At 41.2% G+C, this 21,779-nt stretch overlaps 1 protein-coding gene across 6 annotated transcripts in view; it reads left to right on the top strand.

Moving 5' to 3' along the window:
- Positions 1 to 21,779, top strand: part of LIMCH1 (LIM and calponin homology domains 1) — a 307,831-nt gene that overhangs the window by 171,624 nt on the left and 114,428 nt on the right. For all 6 annotated transcript variants that reach the window (XM_074951500.1, XM_074951499.1, XM_074951498.1 and 3 more), the window contains exons 4-6: positions 10,072 to 10,178; positions 15,533 to 15,563; positions 17,963 to 18,073. In XM_074951500.1, the coding sequence (XP_074807601.1) occupies positions 10,072 to 10,178; positions 15,533 to 15,563; positions 17,963 to 18,073 (249 nt within the window). The remainder of the gene's footprint in view (positions 1 to 10,071; positions 10,179 to 15,532; positions 15,564 to 17,962; positions 18,074 to 21,779) is intronic.

Below are 21,779 nucleotides of genomic sequence, written 5' to 3'. Positions count from 1 at the left end.
TTGATCAGTTTGTTTGAAAATTTGTCTGCACATACATTCAGGTACATACATACTGCAGAATTCTCCTCATTCCCTCCCCAGCCCTTTGTCTGTAGGAATAAGCTATAGAACCAATATTCTAACAGCGACTACTACAGGTTGCCCAGTTCACAAATTCTCCCAGTGATTAAATTTTGTACTCTGCAGGGGGTGAAGGTGGGCGCAGAACACAACAGAATCTCCCCTGCACTGGAACCAGGAACCTGTCAAAGTTTGAGATAAGGAGAAGTGAAAGGGCACTAACCTGCTAACTAGTCTTAAAGATGAAGGAGAGCCTTGTGAACCAGCTGTTCAGGCTCATGTCTGTACCTAACAGGCATTGGCAAAGAACAGACGTGATGATAGGCATCCAGGGCACGTGCAGCCTCCTCCCACCCATATCCCCAGTCATGTGGACCTGTGAAGAAAGATAAATTCTGGGTGGAGTAGCCCCAGGAACAAAGAAACTTTCCTTCCCTGACAGGAGCTGTGAGCTGAGGCTGCCAGCTGCAGGATATCTTTGGATGGCAGTGATGTCATAAGGCTTTTTTTTTTCTTTGATTGTGGATATATATGTGCACTTCTTCCACATAGTTTTGCCCCTGCATGGTCTCTTCTTGCTCTCCTTTTTTCCTCCTCTGTTTCTCCCTTCTCTCCCACCCTCAGTATTACCCTTTTTCCCCTACTCTTATGGTCCTAATAACTTATCCCCTTCCCCTTCTTACATCGTTCCCCACTATAATTTATAAAACAAAACAAATTTTAAAAACCTGCAGAATTAACATTTGCCATGCATCACCCGCCTCACTATGCTTGCATGTTAGATACCCTTCCATCCCAACCCTTGGTCCGTCTCGTCTGTCTATGCTGTAAGTTCTTTAGGACTGTATTTTGTTGTGTGTTTGCACAGTGCATACCACATAGAGCCCAAACTTAATTACAGTTGCTGGGTACCACCAGAGTACAAATAATAAAACAAAAATGTGCTAGACAAGATATGAGAACACTGATTAGCTTGGTCAACATTGTGTTATATGCTACGTGCTTAAAAAGCAGTTCAGTTGGTATGTGTATTACTATGTAAGGAGAGATACAAAAGAGTGACAGGTCTAATTTGTTTGACTGGGGACTCTATTATTGGGCTTCTGTTTTTTCTTACAGAACTGCAAGCTTTTAAGTTGAACAGTGTGTGTCGATATTTGAGAAATAAATGTGTACAATTTGAATCATTTAGTATGTGTCTTGGGTTTCATTTAATAACCTTTGGGGGACCTTGGTTTTTGTTTTTTCAGGTTTTTTCAAAGAAAAAAATATGGTGGTAAATCATAACATCCTTGTCCATATTAATGGAGAGTGGGTAGGATCATAGTATATAAGAGCCAGTTATTTGGGGAAAAGAAAAGGAGTACTTGTGGCACCTTAGAGACTAACAAATTTATTTGAGCATAAGCTTTCGTGAGCTACGGCTCACTTCATCGGATGCATTCAGTGGAAAATACAGTGGGGAGATTTATATACACTATGTGTATATAAACACTATGTATATATATAGTGTATATAAATCTCCCCACTGTATTTTCCACTGAATGCATCCGATGAAGTGAGCTGTAGCTCACAAAAGCTTATACTCAAATAAATTTGTTAGTCTCTAAGGTGCCACAAGTACTCCTTTTCTTTTTGCAAATACAGACTAACACGGCTGTTACTCTGAAACCAGTTATTTGGGATTGACTTTAAAACATTTTTCTGGCTGCCAAAAACACTAAGGCCAGCCCTGAAAAGACAAGAAGAGCTGGCATCTGGGCAACTGTTCCCTCTCCATCCCCAAAGAACAAGTTGAGCTGGTATTAAGCCATTTTCCTATATCATATTGATCCAGGCACTCCTAGTTTCCATACATGTTTTCCATACACTGTCTAATACACATTTTTGTTTAGATCTGTGCTGGATGCTACTCTCTTGTTCTGCTTGTTGTTCTTGTTCTGCTCATGCTTGGTTCCTCCTTTCTCTGCCCCACTCTTGAATTCTTACGCTATCTTGAAAGGTATAAGGGAAAAGTTAATTATTTTAAGATTTTTTCCCCCTCTCTCATTAAGTGGCTGAGTGTCTGCTGGTAGCAGGAAACTCTCCTCCTTGATTAACAACTTCCAGTTAAGTGCTTCAAAACCAAATGGTTAATAAACATAAGAGATTCCAGTTATGACAGAGGGCCTCATCAGACCCATTTACCTTTACTGGGGTTTTCCTTTTGTTTAAAAGGTGGCTGTTGGTTTTTTGTTGGATTGGGTGGGGTTTTTTTGATCCCTAGAGAGAGAAATCCTTTTTTTGCTTTCTTCCTAAGCAATCTTATTATTTTACGCTCTTCTCAGCTAGGCACATAAGGGCACTGATATTGAAATACCCTATCTGCAGGTGTTTTGGACAAACTTCAGACTCGTCCAGACTTCTCCCCATCCTCTCACAGCTTTCCTTCCTTTGAGTCTTACAGTTCTACCTTCATTCAACCAATTGTTTTTCAAAGTTTTTTTTCTCCTCCATCCTAATCTAGTTACTGCTGCACTCATTTTCTAAGGTTCACTTTTGATCGCAAAATTCTATAGGGCTCCATGCTAATTAATTCCTCCTCCTTACCTTCACACAATGCTTCATTTGTAATGAAAGAGGTGCTGGGGCTCAAGCAATTTTTTTACTTTCATAACTGATGCAGCAAGCCAAGAGGTGCCGGGGCTATGAACGGCCAAGCCCAGAGGTACTGGGGCTCAGCCCTGGCACTAATTAAGCACTGCCTGCACACTGCCCATCTCCTTACTGTCATGAAATCTTGTTTAGGATGGGGGAAGAGCCAATAACTTTGTGTTAGGCTGCTCATTTTCTTTTCTTGCCTTTCCCCCTCCTTTACTTACTTTTCTTCACTATTCTTTGTATTAAGTAGGGTAGCTAGGTGCCAGTTTTCGACTGGAAAGTCCAGTCGAAAAGGGGACCTGACAGTGTCTGGTCAGATCTACTGACCGGACAACACAAAGTCCGGTTACTGTGAGTGGGTGAGGCGGGAAGAGGCTGGGTCATCACCACTTCAGCTCCTACTCAGCTGGGGCCACCTCCTACCTTCGTCGGGTGACTGCAGCTCCCAGCCCTGACTCCGTGGGCAAGTCCCTCTTGACCTGAGGGGAGGGGAAAAGCAGTGGGCAGATGGGGGGCAAGGAGGAAGATGAGTGGATGGGGCAAGGCCGCAGGGGAAGAGGCAGGGTAGGGGGGCTTTGGGAGAATGGGCAGGGCAGAGGTGGGACCTCGAGGGGAAGAGGCGGGGCAGGGGAGGTTCCAGCACTCCTGCTGGAGTGTCCGGTTTTTAAATATCGCCAAGTTGGCAACCCTAATATTAAGGTCTTGACTCTTTGTCTGCTTTCTAAATTACTGAACGTAGTGGGTGAAGCCTGGATATTGTAATGTCGGTAAATAACAGTTGTTTAGCTTCCTTGCCATTTGGGTTAGATAGGGCTATAATTCTTGCTGGTCTGGAATTTTGTGGTAGGAGAAGAGAGGACTGGGTCAAAACTGACTTACCAGTAAGTTTACCTTCTGCTTCCTTCCTTGCCGTCTTACCTTCTCTTTTGCTTTCGTCTTCCAACAGTATGTAACACTTGTTAAAACAAACAGCAAATGAGTTTTTCTGTAGCAAAAATAATGTGGACAGCATTCAACCAGTGTAATAGCCTTTAACTCTGTGACTTGGGGTATTTCCTTCAGTTCTGGCTGCGAAATGGCTCAGAGACTAAATAGAGAGCTGGCTAGAAATTTTTGGACAGAACTGAAAAATGCTGATTTGTCAAAAGCAAAATGTTTTGCAGAAACATTGTCTTTGACCAAAATTGATTTGCCAAGTGAAAATTTTAAAAAAATCCAACCCTTTCAGTAAGGTTGAAATGTAATATTTGAACGTTAATAGGACATCTAGATTTCTCTGTTTCAAAACGATTTTCTGTTCAAATGTTTTTCATTTTATATTTCTATTATAAATTTTTAAAAGCCTAAATAGGAACAAAACATTTTTTATTTTTGTCAAAACAAAATGCAAATTTTTTGAGACTTTTGGTTTGCAGAAAACTTGGTAATTTTTTAGTTTTCTTCCATTCAGGAAATTTCAAAATTGTGAAAATCCCTCAAACAGAAAATCGGGTTCCCACATAGCTCTGCTCCCAAACATGGTAATGCTACTGAGAATCATTCAAATCTAGCCAATCTTTCAAATGCGTTTCGACGTTGTCAGCATAGCCCCTTCATTTCACAGCATCCAGTGTTATATAGAGTTCTTTTTTTTTAAGGAGTTCATCCTTATTCCTGATCTAGGACATTCAGTAATTAGTCATGGGATCATTCCTAACTATTGAGCAGTTATTCTAAGCTGCAGTACTGTAAAAATGAGTGTGAATACTTTATTTTGCTGTTGTGAAAGATGCAATGAGTGGAGATAGTCCAATTCAAGCTGTTTGCCTTTGCATCTGATCAGCAAATAATAGGGAGGGAATTTGCCTGCTCTGAATATTTGATTCACACTAGTCTGTCTTATTTTCAGAGTTGGCAGTGCTACTGTATGAATGTACAGTACAGTGATTTTACAGGTTGGCTATTCTAAACAATCATCAATTTCCATTTTCTGTGGGAATAAGTATTTTGTGATTTATGCCAGTCACACTCTGTGTGGAAAATTTTATCATAATACTACACAAGTAACTAAGATTTTTTCTTGTTCCTTAAATTTGAAAAGTTGTCTATATTGAATTTCAGCTGTGAAAGCCTGTAGTGTTTCATATACACTATAATCTTTCCAGCCTGAAGTTGTCAGTTTTAGCACAGGATTCAGACCAGTAACTTTTGAATTTGTAATCTTTGTAAGCAAGATAGGTTTGCTTGTATGTGAATGCTAATAGCAAGCCTAATGAGTTCTCACAGACAAGTGTCAGACTGTTTAATGCTTAAAATCATTGTTTGTTTGTATCCTGGTGTTGATGTATTTCTTTGGTGAGTGGCCAGTTATAACTTGTAAAGTTTTACCAATATTAGACCTCTTCCAAGTTTAACATCCAGCATTTTAATAAAACAAAATGAAGAGCTTAATCCCTAAAGTCATTTTCCCCCTCTACATTACAGGTGACAAGTACAGAGGAAGATGTCCTATTGATTGAAATGATTCTCTGTGTGTGTTTGCTATAAACAAAGAAATTAAAGTAACAATCTTTAGACACCATTGTTTTTCTTAAAGGAGCACAGGAAGTGATGTGTTGTATCCAATGACAGTTTCTCCCTGCTTGTCTCCATGAGCAAGATCGTTCATAGGAAGGCAACCTCCTGCCCGCTTAATAATGCACCAAACTAATTATGCATTGCTGCATATGCAGGAGTTGAAAGAAATTATTTTCTAAACCTCAGATATATAAATTTGCAACTTTTTGCTGAGTGTTTCTAAATATTAAGATACTTGAGTGAGCTTTAAAATAAGAAAATGCGTTTTCTTTCCACTTAGTATCCATCTACATGAAATCCTTCATATAGTTATGCAACTAAAAAAAAAAAATTGGATCACCTTCCGTCAGCTGATTTCAAAGCAGTGAAGATGTTGAACTGAGCTTCACAGCACTCCTGGTGAGATGGGGGAAGCAAGATCTCCCTTTATTTTAATAGCTGAAGAAAATGGAGCCCAGAAAGTGACTTTGCCAATGAAAGTTGTGACAATACAGAGAGAGAACCTTGGTCACTTGATTCTCAATCCTGTGCTATAATAACAAATCTTTTCCCCCCTCCCTCTTGTGGTTTAGCAGGATAGTTTACCAGTATGTTAAAAAAACAATAAACACAATTTTAGGTAGTACTGAGCCAAACCAGAAAAGCTTCAGTTCTGTAGTACTGTTGGAAGCATTCTGGTTTTGGATTGGCAGCCTGTAGGAATGTGAAGCATTTTGCAGGTTTATCCCGCTCATCTGTCACTCTCAAACATCAATTTCTCTTCCTTAAATAAATGTTGCTGTGCTTCTAGGGCTACCAGGGACTGAAAACCATAAAACTGTCAACATTTAAAAAAAAAAAAAATCCAACCTCGGTGATGAAAAAAACATACCTTATAGTGGTCACCATTTTTAAAAAAACACTGTTATCCCCTCTTTATCACAGTGTTTCACTATACTTAAAATAGGAAATAACCATAAAGCAGGAAATAACTCATGATACTGTGTTGTGACTGTTTTCAGATGTTGACTTCATTGTCACAATCACTGCAACAGCATATGCAAAAACAGCTTTAGCATTGTGAGAGTGGATTTTTTTAATATGGACACTGGGCTGTTCAGTGAACTGGGACCACACTTCACGTAGGCCAGTCATTTGTGTGTTTACCAATTTTCGTCACTGTTGACGTAGGTTGGATTGGAATTTCGGACCTAAAGGGAAGAGGCGCTGTTAAAAATCCCTTGAGCCATCCTATCCTTTGATCATTTCCCAAGTCTGTTTGTCTTGGATATTTTGTAACAAAAATTACTTTTTAAAAATGCTTCACACTTAGGTAACCAAACTTTTATTAGAATTGAACCCTGCTCCACCCACCATTTGGAAACAAACCATATTGTGCTCCTTCAAAGGCAAAACACAGTATTGTTCATGTTTCAGTTGGAATTAGTGTGGAAAAATTATAATGCAAATAGCAAAACAGATGGCAATTTTACAAGAGTCTTTTCATGTCACAAATGAGCCTTCCTCTCATGGTTGTAGGCTCTCTGTTCTCCCAGTTGCTGCTGCTTCTTCCCTGGCTTCCCTCCATAGCTGTTAAATTTTAGCCAGGGTTTGGAGGAAGATTTGGAGCACTCTAAATTTTTGAAGCCCAGGTTTTGCAATGTGGCTGCTGACAGCAAGCTTTGTTTGCACTAATGTTGGTATGCTGAATGCCAGAGCGATTAGTGTGCTGATCACTGCACACCGAAAAAATAAACAGTGACGTTCTTGCAGATCTGTGCAAGTGCAACATAAACAAAGACATGGGAACAAATGTAGTGATGGCAAGAGTTCTGTGCCGGAGCGGTTTCTCTTCAAATAGGGATAGATGAGAAGGGGTTCAGAGAGGGGTGAAAAGCTTCAAATGCTTGCTTATTCTTCTACTGAAATTATTTTTGAAGTTCAAAAGAAAAGAACCCAAAACTGTTCCAGCACACTTTATGGCACTACTATTCCCCACCAACTGGAGGCGGGTCATCTTCAGAGGGAAGAAGAGAGGAGGGGTAGGGGGGAGTATGGGTGAAGAAATTTGTGCAGTCTGCTACCTCCTGCCCAAACTTAATCGGCTATTCCTAATGCTCTGGCAGTTCCTCGGAAGCCCATAGACCCTGATTGTCACTTGTTCCCCGTGACCTCAAGACTTGTCTACAGGAGAAAGTTGTACTGGGTCTACAAAAGGTGTCAGTTCTTAATATAGTTAAATTGGTGCAAACCATATGGTGGTGAAGCATCCCTGGTGATTCACCAGTGCTTGCATAACCACAGAAAAGTTGCCCTTCCTGTTGATGTACTCTATGGCCAGGTGGACAGGTACCAAAATAAGGATATGAGTGCCATTTATCGCCCCACTGCAGTCCAGGAATCCCATTGCTGCAAATCCATCTGCTATGTCCTGCATGTTATTGAGAGTGGCAGTCCTGTGTAGCAGAAGACTATTAATGGCCCTACTCATTTGCATGACAACGGCCTTCACTATGGATTTTCTAACTCCAAATGATTTCCCACTGACTAATTGCAGTCCAGCATTGCAAACTTCCCTAGAGTGATCACCACTCATTTCGCCACTGTCAGTGCAGCTCTCGTTCTGGTGTCCCTGCGCTGGCAGGTATAAGTGGCTTGGGGAGGTTAAGCCTCCCCAAATGGGGCAAGAGATGCTGGATGTGGCGTGCCTCCCTTTGGAGGCATGCCAGTCCACTGCCTTTGGAGTGTCGCTGGTGGAAGAGCCTGAGAATCAAGGGAGGCCACCAGCACCTGGACCGTGGTCCCGCTCTGCCCCGAGGCCCTGCTTCTACTTGACCTCTTTCCCTGTGGTCCTGCCTATGCTCCACCTCTTCTCGCCTGCCACTCACTCCTCTCCACCCCTCTCCCCTCCTGTCGCTCATCCTTAAGGCAGGAGGGGAGAGACCGGAGTGAGTGCCAGGAGGGCTTGGAGGAGGGGGCGGAGAGGAACGAGCAGTGGGTGGAGGGTTCTCGGGGGAGGGGATGGAGTGGGGGTGAGTGGCGGGTGGGGGTGGCCTCGGGGGGAAGGGTTGGGGCAGGAAGAGGCGGAGTGGGGGAAGAGGCTGAGCAGGAGCAGGGTATAGGGGTGGAGCGGGGATGGACTGTGGACAGAGCCTCGGGCAGAGGAAACCGAGTGGGGCCCTGGTCCAGGTGCCAGTGGCCCCTTCCACTTCTAGGGAGCTTCCGGTGCTCATGCCCAGCCTCCCCAAATGCAAGAGTCACCCCCCGCCTATGGCTGGAGGTCTGGGACAAGCTCAGCACACAGGAATGTGGCCTTGTGCATCCGAAAGTTCTGCAGCCACTTCCTGTCACCCCCTCTCCACAGTACGATGTGATCCTACCCGTCAGCGCTTGTTTCTCAGGCCTAGAAGCAGCACTCCACTGTTTGCAGCTCCTTCGTGAATGCAACCCTGACTTAGTTTTTGCTGTGTCTCCCATGCAATCATCATGTGTCCTGCTGCCACGGTTTTGTCCTGCGACTCTGCAAATACCAGAGGATTGTTCATCCTCTGCTTGCGACAGCGCAGAGCTGTACAGGCTCCAGGCTTCTGTCAGAGATGGCTGACAGTGTGAAGTGCTCCCTGGGTTTGTGGGATTTTTAAGATAACGCAGGAAAATTATGGGATATGGATGGTATTATGGGATGGCGAAAGTTGCATGATAGGAACTTGACCCCTTGCTCCCAGTCAGCCCTGTGCGACTTGTTTCTGCCCCTCCATGGATTGCCAAAATTTTCCAAGAGACAGTGTGCCAGATGATGGCAAGTTGTACACTGGGATACATACCACACTGTGCATTAATACAAGCATTCCTGATGAGTACATGCAGTGTTGATGCAAGGAGCCAAGTCTACACAAGTGATATACTAACTGTGACAGCTTTATGCTGATGTAATTTATGTCTCCTAACTTCCGTCGACTCGGTCGCAGACTGACGACAGAAAGGGTTTTTCCATCGCTGTAGAAAATCCACCCCCTTGAGAGATGATAACTAGGTTGATGGAAGAATTCTAGCAGTGGATACTCTGTGGCTTAGGTCATCTTAGCTAGATCAGTGAGGGGATGTGACATTTTCACACCCCTGAGCAGCGTAGCTAGATAGTTATGTTTTAGATGTAGACCAGGCGTAAGGATGCATATTCCTATGTGGACACTGGTTTAACTAAATCATCAAGTGCATCTTTCTTGTGTAGAAAAGATCTCAGTTGTTTGAAAAATGTTGTTTAACATTTCCAGCTTGAGGAAAAGAGGAGAATGACTGTCTTTCTCCTCTCCCTGCCCCCCACTTTTGGCAGGCTAAGGAGGGAGGGCAGCGGAGTAATTAAGTACACTAGTTAGAAGTAATTGGCCCGTTAATGTAAACCTAACATTTTTGTAGCACGTTCAGAGTGGTGAATTAATATATTATATACCTGTGCTTTTTGACTGGTTCTGAAATATGGCTATTGGCCTCAGGACTTGCAGTGGATCAGAGTTGTGCAGATAGCTGGCATAACTGTAGATGGCATATCAACTGTTTTTATATATTTAAAAAAATCTTGCCGTATGACTTCTGACAAGGAGAACTGAATGAACGTGGTGCAGTTATGGATTTCAAAGATAAAATATGTCTCTTTTCCCCCTCTGGAATCTTCAAAGTGACATTTTATTATATAATTGGCAGTATGTTAGTCCTAGATTTAGTGGATTAAGTGATTGGAAAATGATCCAGTAATTTAGGTAAGCAAGAGGAGGGGTTGATTCATTGAGATAATCTTCCATAATAAAAAGGAGTTAAATTTTGTTTGGCTCATTTCAGGACAACACCATCTTATTCTTAAGAGGCTGCAAAGAGCTGGGGCTTAAAGAATCTCAACTTTTTGACCCGGGTGACCTTCAGGACACATCAAACAGAATAACAATCAAGTAAGTACAATACCAGTTTATAGTTAGGGTCTTAACACTGTGGATATGTGTGGTTTAATTGTAAATGTTTAAGGATGAACAAAAAGGGCTGTAGATTCTGACATTCATGTAAAATAGAGACACAGACTAAGCTTTCGGAATCCACATTGCTGCCTAGACTAGATGTTCTGTTCAGAAATTCCCCCCTCAGAGGAAGAAGCTAGTTTTCTTTATTTTCAGTGATATCAAGCACAAAGCTTTCAAATACTGGGGCAATGCTAATAAAAGCATTGTTCAAAGAGCATCCTAGGTTGATAACATTCTCTTGTATCTATTTTATTAGAGCACTATGTGAACTTAAAAAATCCCAGCCCTTGTTATTGCAGATTAAACTGTTTTCAAGATGCTTTATAGGACTCCGATCGGTAATTTTGATCTACTAATTGAAGGCTCTTGAGAAACTAAGACCTTCCAGGGTAGAGAAGGCTGCAGTCAGTTTATTCTTCAAAATGAACAATGGATTGTAGAGCAATATTGCGAAATATTTCATTTGAACCTGGATCTTCTGTGTAAACTCTGAGGATGAGGTATCACAGCTGAAACCCATTTTACTGCATGCAAAAGCTTCCTGCAGCAGAGTGCATAGATTATTGTTGATTATATTATCAATCTGTATGGCCTCCATTAAAGTTCTGAGGTGCTCAGACACTAATTTTATGATCCTCAACACCTCTGTGAAGCAGGGACGTATTATTCCCATTTCACACTTGGGGAGCTGAGGCAGCAGGAGAGTAAGTGACTTGCCCAAGGTCACACAGGAAGACTGTGGGAGAGCGACTTGAACCTAGGTCTCCCAATTCCCAGGCTAGCACCTTAGCAACTGGACCATTGTGTCTTTCAAGGATGGTTCCATCAAGAGAGATTAGGGGAATGAGAGGTGTAAAAGCAAATCATCTTGTCGTAAATTTGACTAAGGGCTTGTCTACACTTAAAATGCTACAGCAGACCAGCTGCAAAGCTGCAGTGTAGACGCTACATTGGCCAACAGGAGGGGTTCTCCTGTTGGCGTAGGTAATCCACCTTCCCGAGAGTCAGTAGCTAAATTGACAGAAGAATTCTTCTGTCAATTCAGTGTTGTCTACATGGAGATTTAAATTGGCTCAACTATGTTGCTCAGGGGTGTGGATTTTTCACACCTCTGAGCAGTGTACCAGGGATGATTTAATTTTCTAGTGTAGAACAGCCTTTAGGATCTCCAAGAAATGTAAAAGGGTGTGACAACCAAATTTGCATGATGATGTGTCACAACCCTGCCCACATTTCACTGTTTATATAGCCTGACCTGTACACGTAATGAGAGCAGCATGTTAAACTGGTAATGAGCAGCAGGCTGCTTGCAGACTTTGTGAGCCTGATTTTCCTCTTACTTAGCCTGATTTCCACTGGTGTTTCTGTTTTTTACCAAAACCAGTAGGGTTCTGCCTACAGCTGCCTAGAATATTCTGTGAAATATTGGGATTGATGCAGTGTTCAAATGAGTTAAACTAAAAATTAGTAATAAACTGGAGAACGGGGTTAGCCCTCAATTAAACGTGGTGGTAGAGCTGCTCATTATCAGAAAATCTTTTCTTCCCTCGACTCTTCAGAGAAACCCACCTGTGGAAATCTAACTGAAATACTTTTCCTGTACTGTCCAAGTTCATGTTGAGTAAGTGAGCGAGATGCAGAAGCCAAATCTATGAGACTTATAGTGGAAAAACTCCATGGCTGTTTTTACTAAATAGACGCCATAGTCTACTCTTCAATCTGCAGCCATTTTGAATGTTTATTTATTGTAGCAAAGACTGTTTACTTCTGTGCTACAAAATAAAATAAATCTTTGGTATTACTACACATGATTAAAATAATGGCATACCTTTTTATTCTTTTTGTGATCTATTTTTGTGCATTTTAAATGCACAAAAATAAGTGTTTTAGCCATATTTTTGATCATTCACCTATAAAAGTTATGATCTAATGCTTTAAAGAAATAGGCTGTCTTTAATCAGATTACATACATTTTTTCATACTAAAATAGCAGTGGAAAAGAAAATATGAACAATATTTTTTTAGGGTGCAGGTACTGGAAGAAGAATGTTTTGGGAAAATGGCAAAGTATTTGAAGTTCCTTTATTTTTCAAGCTTTCAGTATTTTCATAAATGTAAACAAACATTCTGGTTTTTGGCAGTCGGATAAAATTATCACCAGAGTGTACTTGCATAGTTTGAAGTGAATTGGCTTTTAATTTTATTCTGGAGACAATCTCAACTAAACATTTGCAGTACATTTGTTTTATTTGTCTAATACCCAGAAGTGTTAGACACATTCCTTTTATGCTCAGTTCTCCAAGAAGTTTCTTGGCTAAAAATAAGTTGAATTTGAAGCGCAGTCGTATAATTTCCCTGTTGTTCGTGTTTTCACAACCTTAAACTTCATGTAGGTTCCTAATTTATGACTTCCAGTCAAATTGAAGGAATGCTGACCAAGAAATCCTAGAATCATAGAATATCAGGGTTGGAAGGGACCTCAGGAGGTCATCTAGTCCCACCCCCTGCTCAAAGCAGGACCAATCCCCAACTAAATCATCCCAGCAAGGGCTTTGTCAAGCCTGACCTTAAAAACCTCTAAGGAAGGAGATTCCACCACCTCCCTAGGTAACGCATTCCAGTGTTTCACCACTCTCCTAGTGAAAAAGTTTTTCCTAATATCCAACCTAAACCTCCCCCACTGCAACTTGAGACCATTACTCCTTGTTCTGTCATCAGCTACCACCGAGAACAGTCTAGATCCATCCTCTTTGGAACCCCCTTTCAGGTAGTTGAAAGCAGCTATCAAATCCCCCCTCATTCTTCTCTTCTGCAGACAAAACAATCCCAGTTCCCTCAGCCTCTCCTCATAAGTCATGTGTTCCAGTCCTCTAATCATTTTTGTTGCCCTCCGCTGGACGCTTTCCAGTTTTTCCACATCCTTCTTGTAGTGTGGGGCCCAAAACTGGACACAGTACTCCAGATGAGGCCTCACCAATGTCGAATAGAGGGGAACGATCACGTCCCTCGATCTGCTGGCAGTGCCCCTACCTATAAATCCCAAATTGCCATTGGCCTTCTTGGCAACAAGGGCACACTGTTGACTCATATCCAGCTTCTCATCCACTGTCACTCCTAGGTCCTTTTCTGCAGAACTGCTGCCAAGCCATTCGGTCCCTAGTCTGTAGCGGTGCATGGGATTCTTCCGTCCTAAGTGCAGGACTCTGCACTTGTCCTTGTTGAACCTCATCAGATTTCTTTTGGCCCTCTAATTTGGCCTCTAATTTGTCTAGGTCCCTCTGTATCCTATCCCTACCCTCCAGCGTATCTACCTCTCCTCCCAGTTTAGTGTCATCTGCAAACTTGCTGAGGGTGCAATCCACACCATCCTCCAGATCATTTATGAAGATATTGAACAAAACCGGCCCCAGGACCGACCCTTGGGGCACTCCACTTGATACCGGCTGCCAACTAGACATGGAGCCATTGATCACTACCCGTTGAGCCCGACAATCTAGCCAGCTTTCTATCCACCTTATAGTGCATTCATCCAGCCCATGCTTCTTTAACTTGCTGGCAAGAATACTGTGGGAGACCAGTCAAAAGCTTTGCTAAAGTCAAGGAACAACACGTCCACCGCTTTCCCCTCATCCACAGAGCCAGTTATCTTGTCATAGAAGGCAATTAGATTAGTCAGGCATGACTTGCCCTTGGTGAATCTATGCTGACTGTTCCTGATCACTTTCCTCTCCTCTAAGTGCTTCAGAATTGATTCCTTGAGGACCTGCTCCATGATTTTTCCAGGGACTGAGGTGAGGCTGACTGGCCTGTAGTTCCCCGGATCCTCCTTCTTCCCTTTTTAAAAGATGGGCACTACATTAGCCTTTTTCCCGTCGTCCAGGACCTCCCCCAATCGCCATGAATTTTCAAAGATAATGGCCAATGGCTCTGCAATCACATCCGCCAACTCCTTTAGCACTCTCGAATGCAGCGCATCCGGCTCCATGGACTTGTGCACGTCCAGCTTTTCTAAATAGTCCTGAACCACTTCTTTCTCCACAGAGGGCTGGTCACCTCCTCCCCATGCTATGCTGCCCAGTGCAGCAGTCTGGGAGCTGACTCTGTTCGTGAAGACAGACGCAAAAAAGCATTGAGTACATTAGCTTTTTCCACATCCTCTGTCACTAGGTTGCCTCCCTCATTCAGTAAGGGGCCCACACTTTCCTTGACTTTCTTCTTGTTGCTAACATACCTGCAGAAACCCTTCTTGATACTCTTAACATCTCTTGCTAGCTGCAACTCCAGGTGTGATATGGCCTTCCTGATTTCACTCCTGCATGCCCGAGCAATATTTTTATACTCTTCCCTGGTCATTTGTCCAATCTTCCCCTTCTTGTAAGCTTCTTTTTTGTGTTCAAGATCAGCAAGGATTTCACTGTTAAGCCAAGCTGGTCTCCTGCCATATTTACTGTTCTTTCTACACATCGGGATGGTTTGTCCCTGTAACCTCAATAAGGATTCTTTAAAATACAGCCAGCTCTCCTGGACTCCTTTCCCCCTCATGTTATTCTCCCAGGGGATCCTGCCCATCAGTTCCCTGAGGGAGTCAAAGTCTGCTTTTCTGGAGTCCAGCGTTCATATTCTGCTGCTCTCCTTTCTTCCCTGTGTCAGGATCCTGAATAGATTGACTTTGCCCAAAAAGGGTGTTAGTCTTCAATGGGAGTGCTAAATATACATTCACAAAGCAGAACATAAATCTTCTACAAGTGCACTAGAGGAGACTGTATCATCTGTATTATTGTTTCATCTCCCTTCCGGTCTCTGCATGATGTTTATTTTCTTTGAGAGACTGCTGTGGGGCAAGCCATGTTTATTTAAACATTTAGGGCTAAATTCTTCCTTGGTGTATGCATTTTCAACTCCTATTAAATTTGTTGGGTATTCATGACATATTGGAGAGTAAAATTTGACCCTTGGACTACAATAGAGTAGATTTTAGGGTTTAGGACTTTAATCTTCCTTGGGTACAAATCAGCAGCTCTATATTTCATTCTTGGCACTGGGACTCCTACATCATATTTTCTCTTTGCTGTTAAAGCGTTGTAATTTAATGATTGCAGTAATGATTGCAAAATACTCCCACATTATGAATGAATGCACTCCATCTTCCTAGCTTTCTTGTGTTTCCAACCAGCAGAAGCATCCTGCAAGCTTTTGTTAGGGGAACCACGTGACCTCCTGCATACAGGCTTGGAAACAGTGTCTGCTTTCTGATTTTTCTTTTCTCTCTTTTTTGTGGGTGCATCCAGGAACATTGACAACAGTAGGAAGCTGAAAAATGTAAGTATTTAATTTGCAGTACTTTCTTCTCTGGGTAATCCTGGCTTTGGACTGAGTTAGAATTTTTAGATTGTAAAAGCTAGTACTGTGATGCAAATCTGAAAAGTTCTTTTGTACATTAACCATGCATAGTGCATTGGAAACGAACTATAGTGCTACAGAGGCAGACCATCTCTGCAAACGAAATAGAACTGTGCTAGTCTTGTGGTCTCTGACTAACTAAAGAAGTAAACAATTTAATCTCTTTACTACTAGTCTAATTTTGATTAACGCTACTTAACACATCAAAAGCTAGACTTTTTTTGGCCTTTCTGAATTTACTAGGCATACAGTGATTAAAATTTGGTTATACATTTGTGCAAAGCACATCAAGAAGATGAAAATACAATCCAAACTGCATTCACATTATGTGGATCTAAACTGTTGAATTGTCATTTCCCATTAGACTTGCCAGCTTTCTCTTTGAGTTCCAAAGTGCTGTGTATGTTTTCCAAGTAGAATGCATTGTCAAAAGCAGCGTAGGGTTGAGTCTATTAGGTTTAACTTTTTGTTGATTTCAACCACTGGCTGTAGTAATGATTTTTGTAATGGTAAAGTTTAAAAAAAAAAAAAAAAAAGAAGTCTGAACTTGGCTAGTCCCAGAGTTAGTTACACTATTAAAGGCCAGGCAAACCTGGCTTTCCTGTCAGCTGTAAACTACTGTAAATTCAATTTGTATTTGGCTGACATCCCCCTACAGTGTAAGGAAATGCCAAGACCTTTCCCTTATAATTTTTCAAGCCAGCAATCATGATTACAGGTAAAAAGGACAGAATTATTTAATCCTGTTTTTCCTGTCATCAGCAGAGTAATATCTATGTTTTCCAGCACACGCAGATGTATGGGAATGTTTTCATTCAATGGCATTTGGGGTGTCTGCCTCGCTGGAAATTGGATAAAAGCCTTATTCATGTGGATGTGGTGTTCTTAAAATTAATGTTAAGAAGGATTCATAAAAGTGTCTTTCTATGTAATGTAGACATTTCAGATGCATTATTCTCTTCTCCAAACTGACAGCCTGTCAAAATTGCTTGCAAAGGTGACATTTGTCTGGAAATGTTTTCATCCCTGGATAAGGAAGGGAGGAGGACATCAAATGATTGACGCTTGCAAAAATAATTGAACATAGCATAATCCTCATCTCATCACAATTGAGTAGGAAAATGAATTGGACAGCTTCTTAATTCTGAATAGTACTGTGTCTGCAAGTATTTTTACTTTACTTGAGAGCACGTAGTGTTAAGTGTTTTCACATGAATTTGTTATTCTGTGTTTAGTTAAATTTCAGTTGCCATCAAATCTGGGGTTATTAATAAAACTGAAACACTTTCTTTAAAAGGTTTAAATTATAAGACATAAAGGGGACAGAAAATGACTTCTTGTCTTTCTAAAAAATTAAGAGAATTTTAGCATTCGTGAAAGGTGTTGGATTTTGATAGCCTTGGGCAACTGAAATTCTCTATCCCCCAGAACAGATACAGTCCTGCCAGTGCCAGAATAAGTTTCTCTTCTTGGGTCCATCATTGTATATATTCTTAACCTAAAGCAACTTCCTCATGGGATGAGTGTGTATGTAAAGGTCTACAAGCTTAGGCCTTGGCCTTAGTTCTGATGGTGGTTTTTAATTTGTGGTAGATGTCCAGTTGAAAGTTATGTGAAACCATCAACTCATTCTGCCTAAACTGCAGAAAAACTGCCAGATGGTCCCGGCTTTTATTTTTATTATTGGCCTGGGTATATCTTGAGCCGTTAAACTAGAGGTGAAATGCATTGAATCTTATCAATAATATTGGGGTGGGTAGAAACTGAACTAGCCTTTCTTTTCTTCAAATAGACCCTGACATATTTGTTACAAACATGTTGTTGTTTATTTCCTTATGTATTTAATTAAGGAACACCATTATTAGTAATCTTTTCCTGCCACCCTTAACTTTATTTTACCATGACATTTAGAAGTCTTCATTATTGGAAGGTAGTTCTTTTGAGCGCTCTTCACTTTGGGAGTACTTTTAAATATTGTACCTAGTTTTTAATATCGAGGTTTATTTTTGCTGCTTACTTTTCAGCCAGACATGTGACAGCAGTAGGTTTTTATTAAAATGTCAGCAAGCTTAGTGTATCTTTTTAATAAGCTGCAAATTCTATACAATTATTTTACCTTTAATAGATGCTTCATGTATTTGTTATTAACCATTTAACCACCCTCCCTTCCCACTCCCCAGGGCAGAATACAGATTTAGAACAAATTCTCAAATTCACCAGTGATTCGGAGTTCAAAATAAATGAAGAGGTACTTAGGAAAAGTAAATTTAGCAAAGTACTTGTGTAGATTTTCAAGTAATGTTTACTGATTTCTGCAGGTACTAGTTACCATTTATTGGCTGGGGAAAGCAGCAAACAGATGCACTTCATACAGTGGAGCAACGCTGAAACTGAAGGAGTTTGAAGGATTGCTGGCACAGATGAGAAAGGTATCCTTTTGTTACTGTTTGGGGCTATAAATTAGTTTTTAATTATTGAAGTTTGAAGTCCCACAAAAATTCTTTCTGATGTCCGTTGTAATGAAAGTTAGAGGTGGATGGTAGGCTGGGGAGTGAGTTACTTAACTTTTTTGGAAAAGCTCCTGATGATACAAAACAACTGTAAATTCTGGCTTTTTTTTTTTTTTTTTTGCTTTTTTTTGGTAGCCAGTTTTGCAGGTGGTACTAGTGATGCAGAAATTACTAGCGATAGGACTTTAAAATGGTCATATAGCATTGCACTTAGAGCTGGGTGAATAAGTGATAATTTGGTTCAGGGGCCAAACTGAAAAATCTGGGGGAAAAAATTAGGTTCAGTTTAACCTGAAACAAACTTTTTTTGGTTTGTTTTGGGTCAAATGAAACATATTGTAAATATATTGGATTGTTTTCAGGTTTTTCACCCTTTTATTTGTTTGGATTTTTTTAATTGGCTACATTTTTAAATGAAATGCCGTGCCAAAACACAAAGTCTAAACATTTTGTTGCTGAATGGTTAAAATGAACCATTTTGACTTTTTATTTTGAAAATTTATTTATTTTTTTTTTGTCCAGAACTATTCACTGAATTTGACCCAAATTTGCGAATAGTTTTGGTGGCCTAAAAATGCATATTTTGGGGAATTTACTATTTGCTGAAAATATGTTGCCCAGCTCTTGTTAAAATGGTAGAGTAATGGTCATAATTAGTTTTTTCTGCTTTTCGCTTATGGCATACCGATTGACTGCTCTCAATAGAGAGACTTGCAGAGTGAGTCAGTGGGCCTAGGGAGCATCAGATTAAAGAACATATGTGAACATACAGACTGTCATGAACAATATTTCCCTCAGCCAGTTTTCAGTTGCACCATGAGTTCATATCAAGGGGTGTGTGTGTGTGTGTGTAATATATATATATATTACAAACACATACATATATTTCAACAGGTGAAGAAAGGCAAAGTGGGTGGGCGAAGGGATTGTGTATGTACTTCACATGTAGCAGAACCTTTATCATCTGTATTTTTTCAAACTCTAAATCTTGGTTGAAAATGGATGTCAGGGTTTACAAGCCACTGTAGAGCAGACCAGGCAGGTTCTGCTGCTGGGAAGAGGCCAGTGCAGAGGGTAGCACCTTTCCCATGGCCCAGTCAGGGCATGTACAGTAGGCTGCAGCGGATGTTGACACTCCTCACCTTGCTGCTCCTGTGGTTCTGCTGGGGTCACTGGGATAGTGATTACATAGTTAATGACATATTGGCACCTGGCACTCCAAATCTCTGGATTCTCCCTTTCTCCCTCCCAAAGTCTCCCACCACAGAAGTAGATTCTGCCACCCACCACGTCTCAGAAAGGCTGTTGCTTTTCCTCACATACAAAGCAGCCCATCCCACCACGGCTGGCTGGCATAATCAGCTTGCCTCTGCACTGCTGCCTGCTATTGACTCATGTGGGGCACTTCTGACTATTGGATCCTAATGGACCTGCATTAAACTGTCCCAGGAAATGAAGAAGAACTTGACCAGTATATTTCAGTTACTACATTCTAGAGGGATGAGGAAGCCTTTAGATAGACTGCCATCTTGTTTTTCTTCCTTTCTCTGGAGCTAACTTTCTTAGGGGAGCCCACGGCATGCGTGTACCAAGCCACGGGAGCAAGTGAAGATGGCAAATTGCCTTGTTCTGTTGGGTAAATAAAAGATGTGTTTCTGCAGTGGAGGGGGAAAAGGAGGGGCCTTACTGGCAAAAGTTCTCTTCCTTCAGCAATAGGGCTGTCATAAATATAAAGGGAAGGATAAACACTTTTAAATCCCTCCTGGCTAGAGGAAAACCCCTTTCACCTGTAAAAGGTTAAGAAGCTAAAATAACCTCGCTGGCACCTGACCAGAATGACCAATGAGGAGACAAGATACTTTCAAAGCTGGAGGGGGGGGGAACAAAGGGTTCTGTGTGTGTGTGTGTGTGTGTGTGTGTGTGTGTGTGTGTGTGTTACTTTTGCCGGGACCAGAGCAGGAATGCAGGTCAGAACTCCTGTAAAGAGTTAATAAGCAATCTAGTTAGATATGCGTTAGATTCTGTTTTGTTTAAATGGCTGATAAAATAAGTTGTGCTGAATGGAATGTAGATTCCTGTTTTTGTGTCTTTTTGTAACTTAAGGTTCTGCCTAGAGGGATTCTCTGTTTTGAATCTGATTACCCTGTACGGTATTTACCATCCTGATTTTACAGAGGTGATTCTTTTACTTTTTCTTTAATTAAAATTCTTCTTTTAAGAACCTGATTGTTTTTTCATTGTTCTTAAGATCCAAGGGTTTGGGTCTGTGTTCACCTATGCAAATTGGTGAGGATTTTTATCAAGCCTTCCCCAGGAAAGGGGGTATAGGGCTTGGGGGGGTTTTGGAGGGAAAGACATTTCCAAGTGGGCTCTTTCCCTGTTATTTTTGTTAGACGCTTGGTGGTGGCAGCAATAAGGTCCAGAGACAAAAGGTAAAATAGTTTGTACCTTTGGGAAGTTTTAACCTAAACTGGTAAAAATAAGCTTAGGGGGGTTTTCATGCAGATTCCCACATCTGTACTCTAGAGTTCAGAGTGGGGAAGGAACCTTGACAAGGGCAATAGCAAATTTTTTTATTTTTGTGTGTGTGTGTGTGTGTGTGTGTGTGTGTGTGTGTGTGTAAATTACATATATGGAGATGATAAATTCAGTTAGCATAACTGTAGGATGTACCTTTCACTTCTTCACTGGCTTCCTGGTCCATTGCCCTGTGACTTAACTCTGTCATTCTAAAGTCCTGGGCAGCTTCAAAAACTGCCTCTTTTTTATTTTAATTCTGTACCAATATACCAAGGGCTTGTTTTCTCCTTCTCTGTCTCCCTCCCTCCACCACCAAAACATTACATTTGGATAAGGGTCAAGGTTGGAAAAATTAAGCACTACATCAGTGGTAGCTTTACCATACATAAAAATGTCATGGTTTCAGTGTTATTTTATAACCTTGTCGGGCTAGGAATGGGAGTTTTGTGTTTCTGGAAAGAGACGATTCCCAGTACCTCGCCCTGGAAGGTCCTGAGATCTCAGCCCTTAAAACTGTGATACTTTAAGGTGTATATAAAGCACACCCAGCTCATTTTAAAGGGAATTTTTGCCTCCCCTGAACCCTATATAGTTGGACTCATGTTGACTGAGATATCTGGCTTTACCTGTGGAGGGATACAAAAAAAATCTCAATAAAATACTTCAAAACTTTCTGAAACAACCCTAAATTAGTCTTTCCTTACTCTATTCTGTATATGCCACATACCGGATTGTGGTCTGGAGGTATAAAAGTTTATTGGCATTCATTTGGAATGACCTGAATGAATCATGGCTTTGCAATCCCAACCCCAAAGAATTTGCAGTCTGAAAGACAGATGAAGGGTGGGGAGATGGGCTGGGACAAAAAAGCATAGTAATAAGGTTCCCATTTGGTACATGGGGGTGTTAGCTCCACATGATGCATTTTTCATATATTTTTGAGGCCCTACTTGAGTTGCAGGATGATGGTCAAAGAATTGCGGCTGAGTTGCGGACAAGCCATGGAAAATTGCAGAAAAGTAATAATGGACCTTATTATTGTACTAACTACTTATGCCAAACAATCTGTTCCACCTTGCATTTAGCTGTGACGCTGGGAGTACCT

The sequence above is a fragment of the Natator depressus genome, chromosome 4 (genome assembly GCF_965152275.1).
Source record: "Natator depressus isolate rNatDep1 chromosome 4, rNatDep2.hap1, whole genome shotgun sequence".
Classification (NCBI taxonomy): Eukaryota; Metazoa; Chordata; order Testudines; family Cheloniidae; genus Natator; species Natator depressus.
Note: the sequence above shows the minus strand (reverse complement) of the source record. Positions and strands in the feature narration are given on the sequence as shown.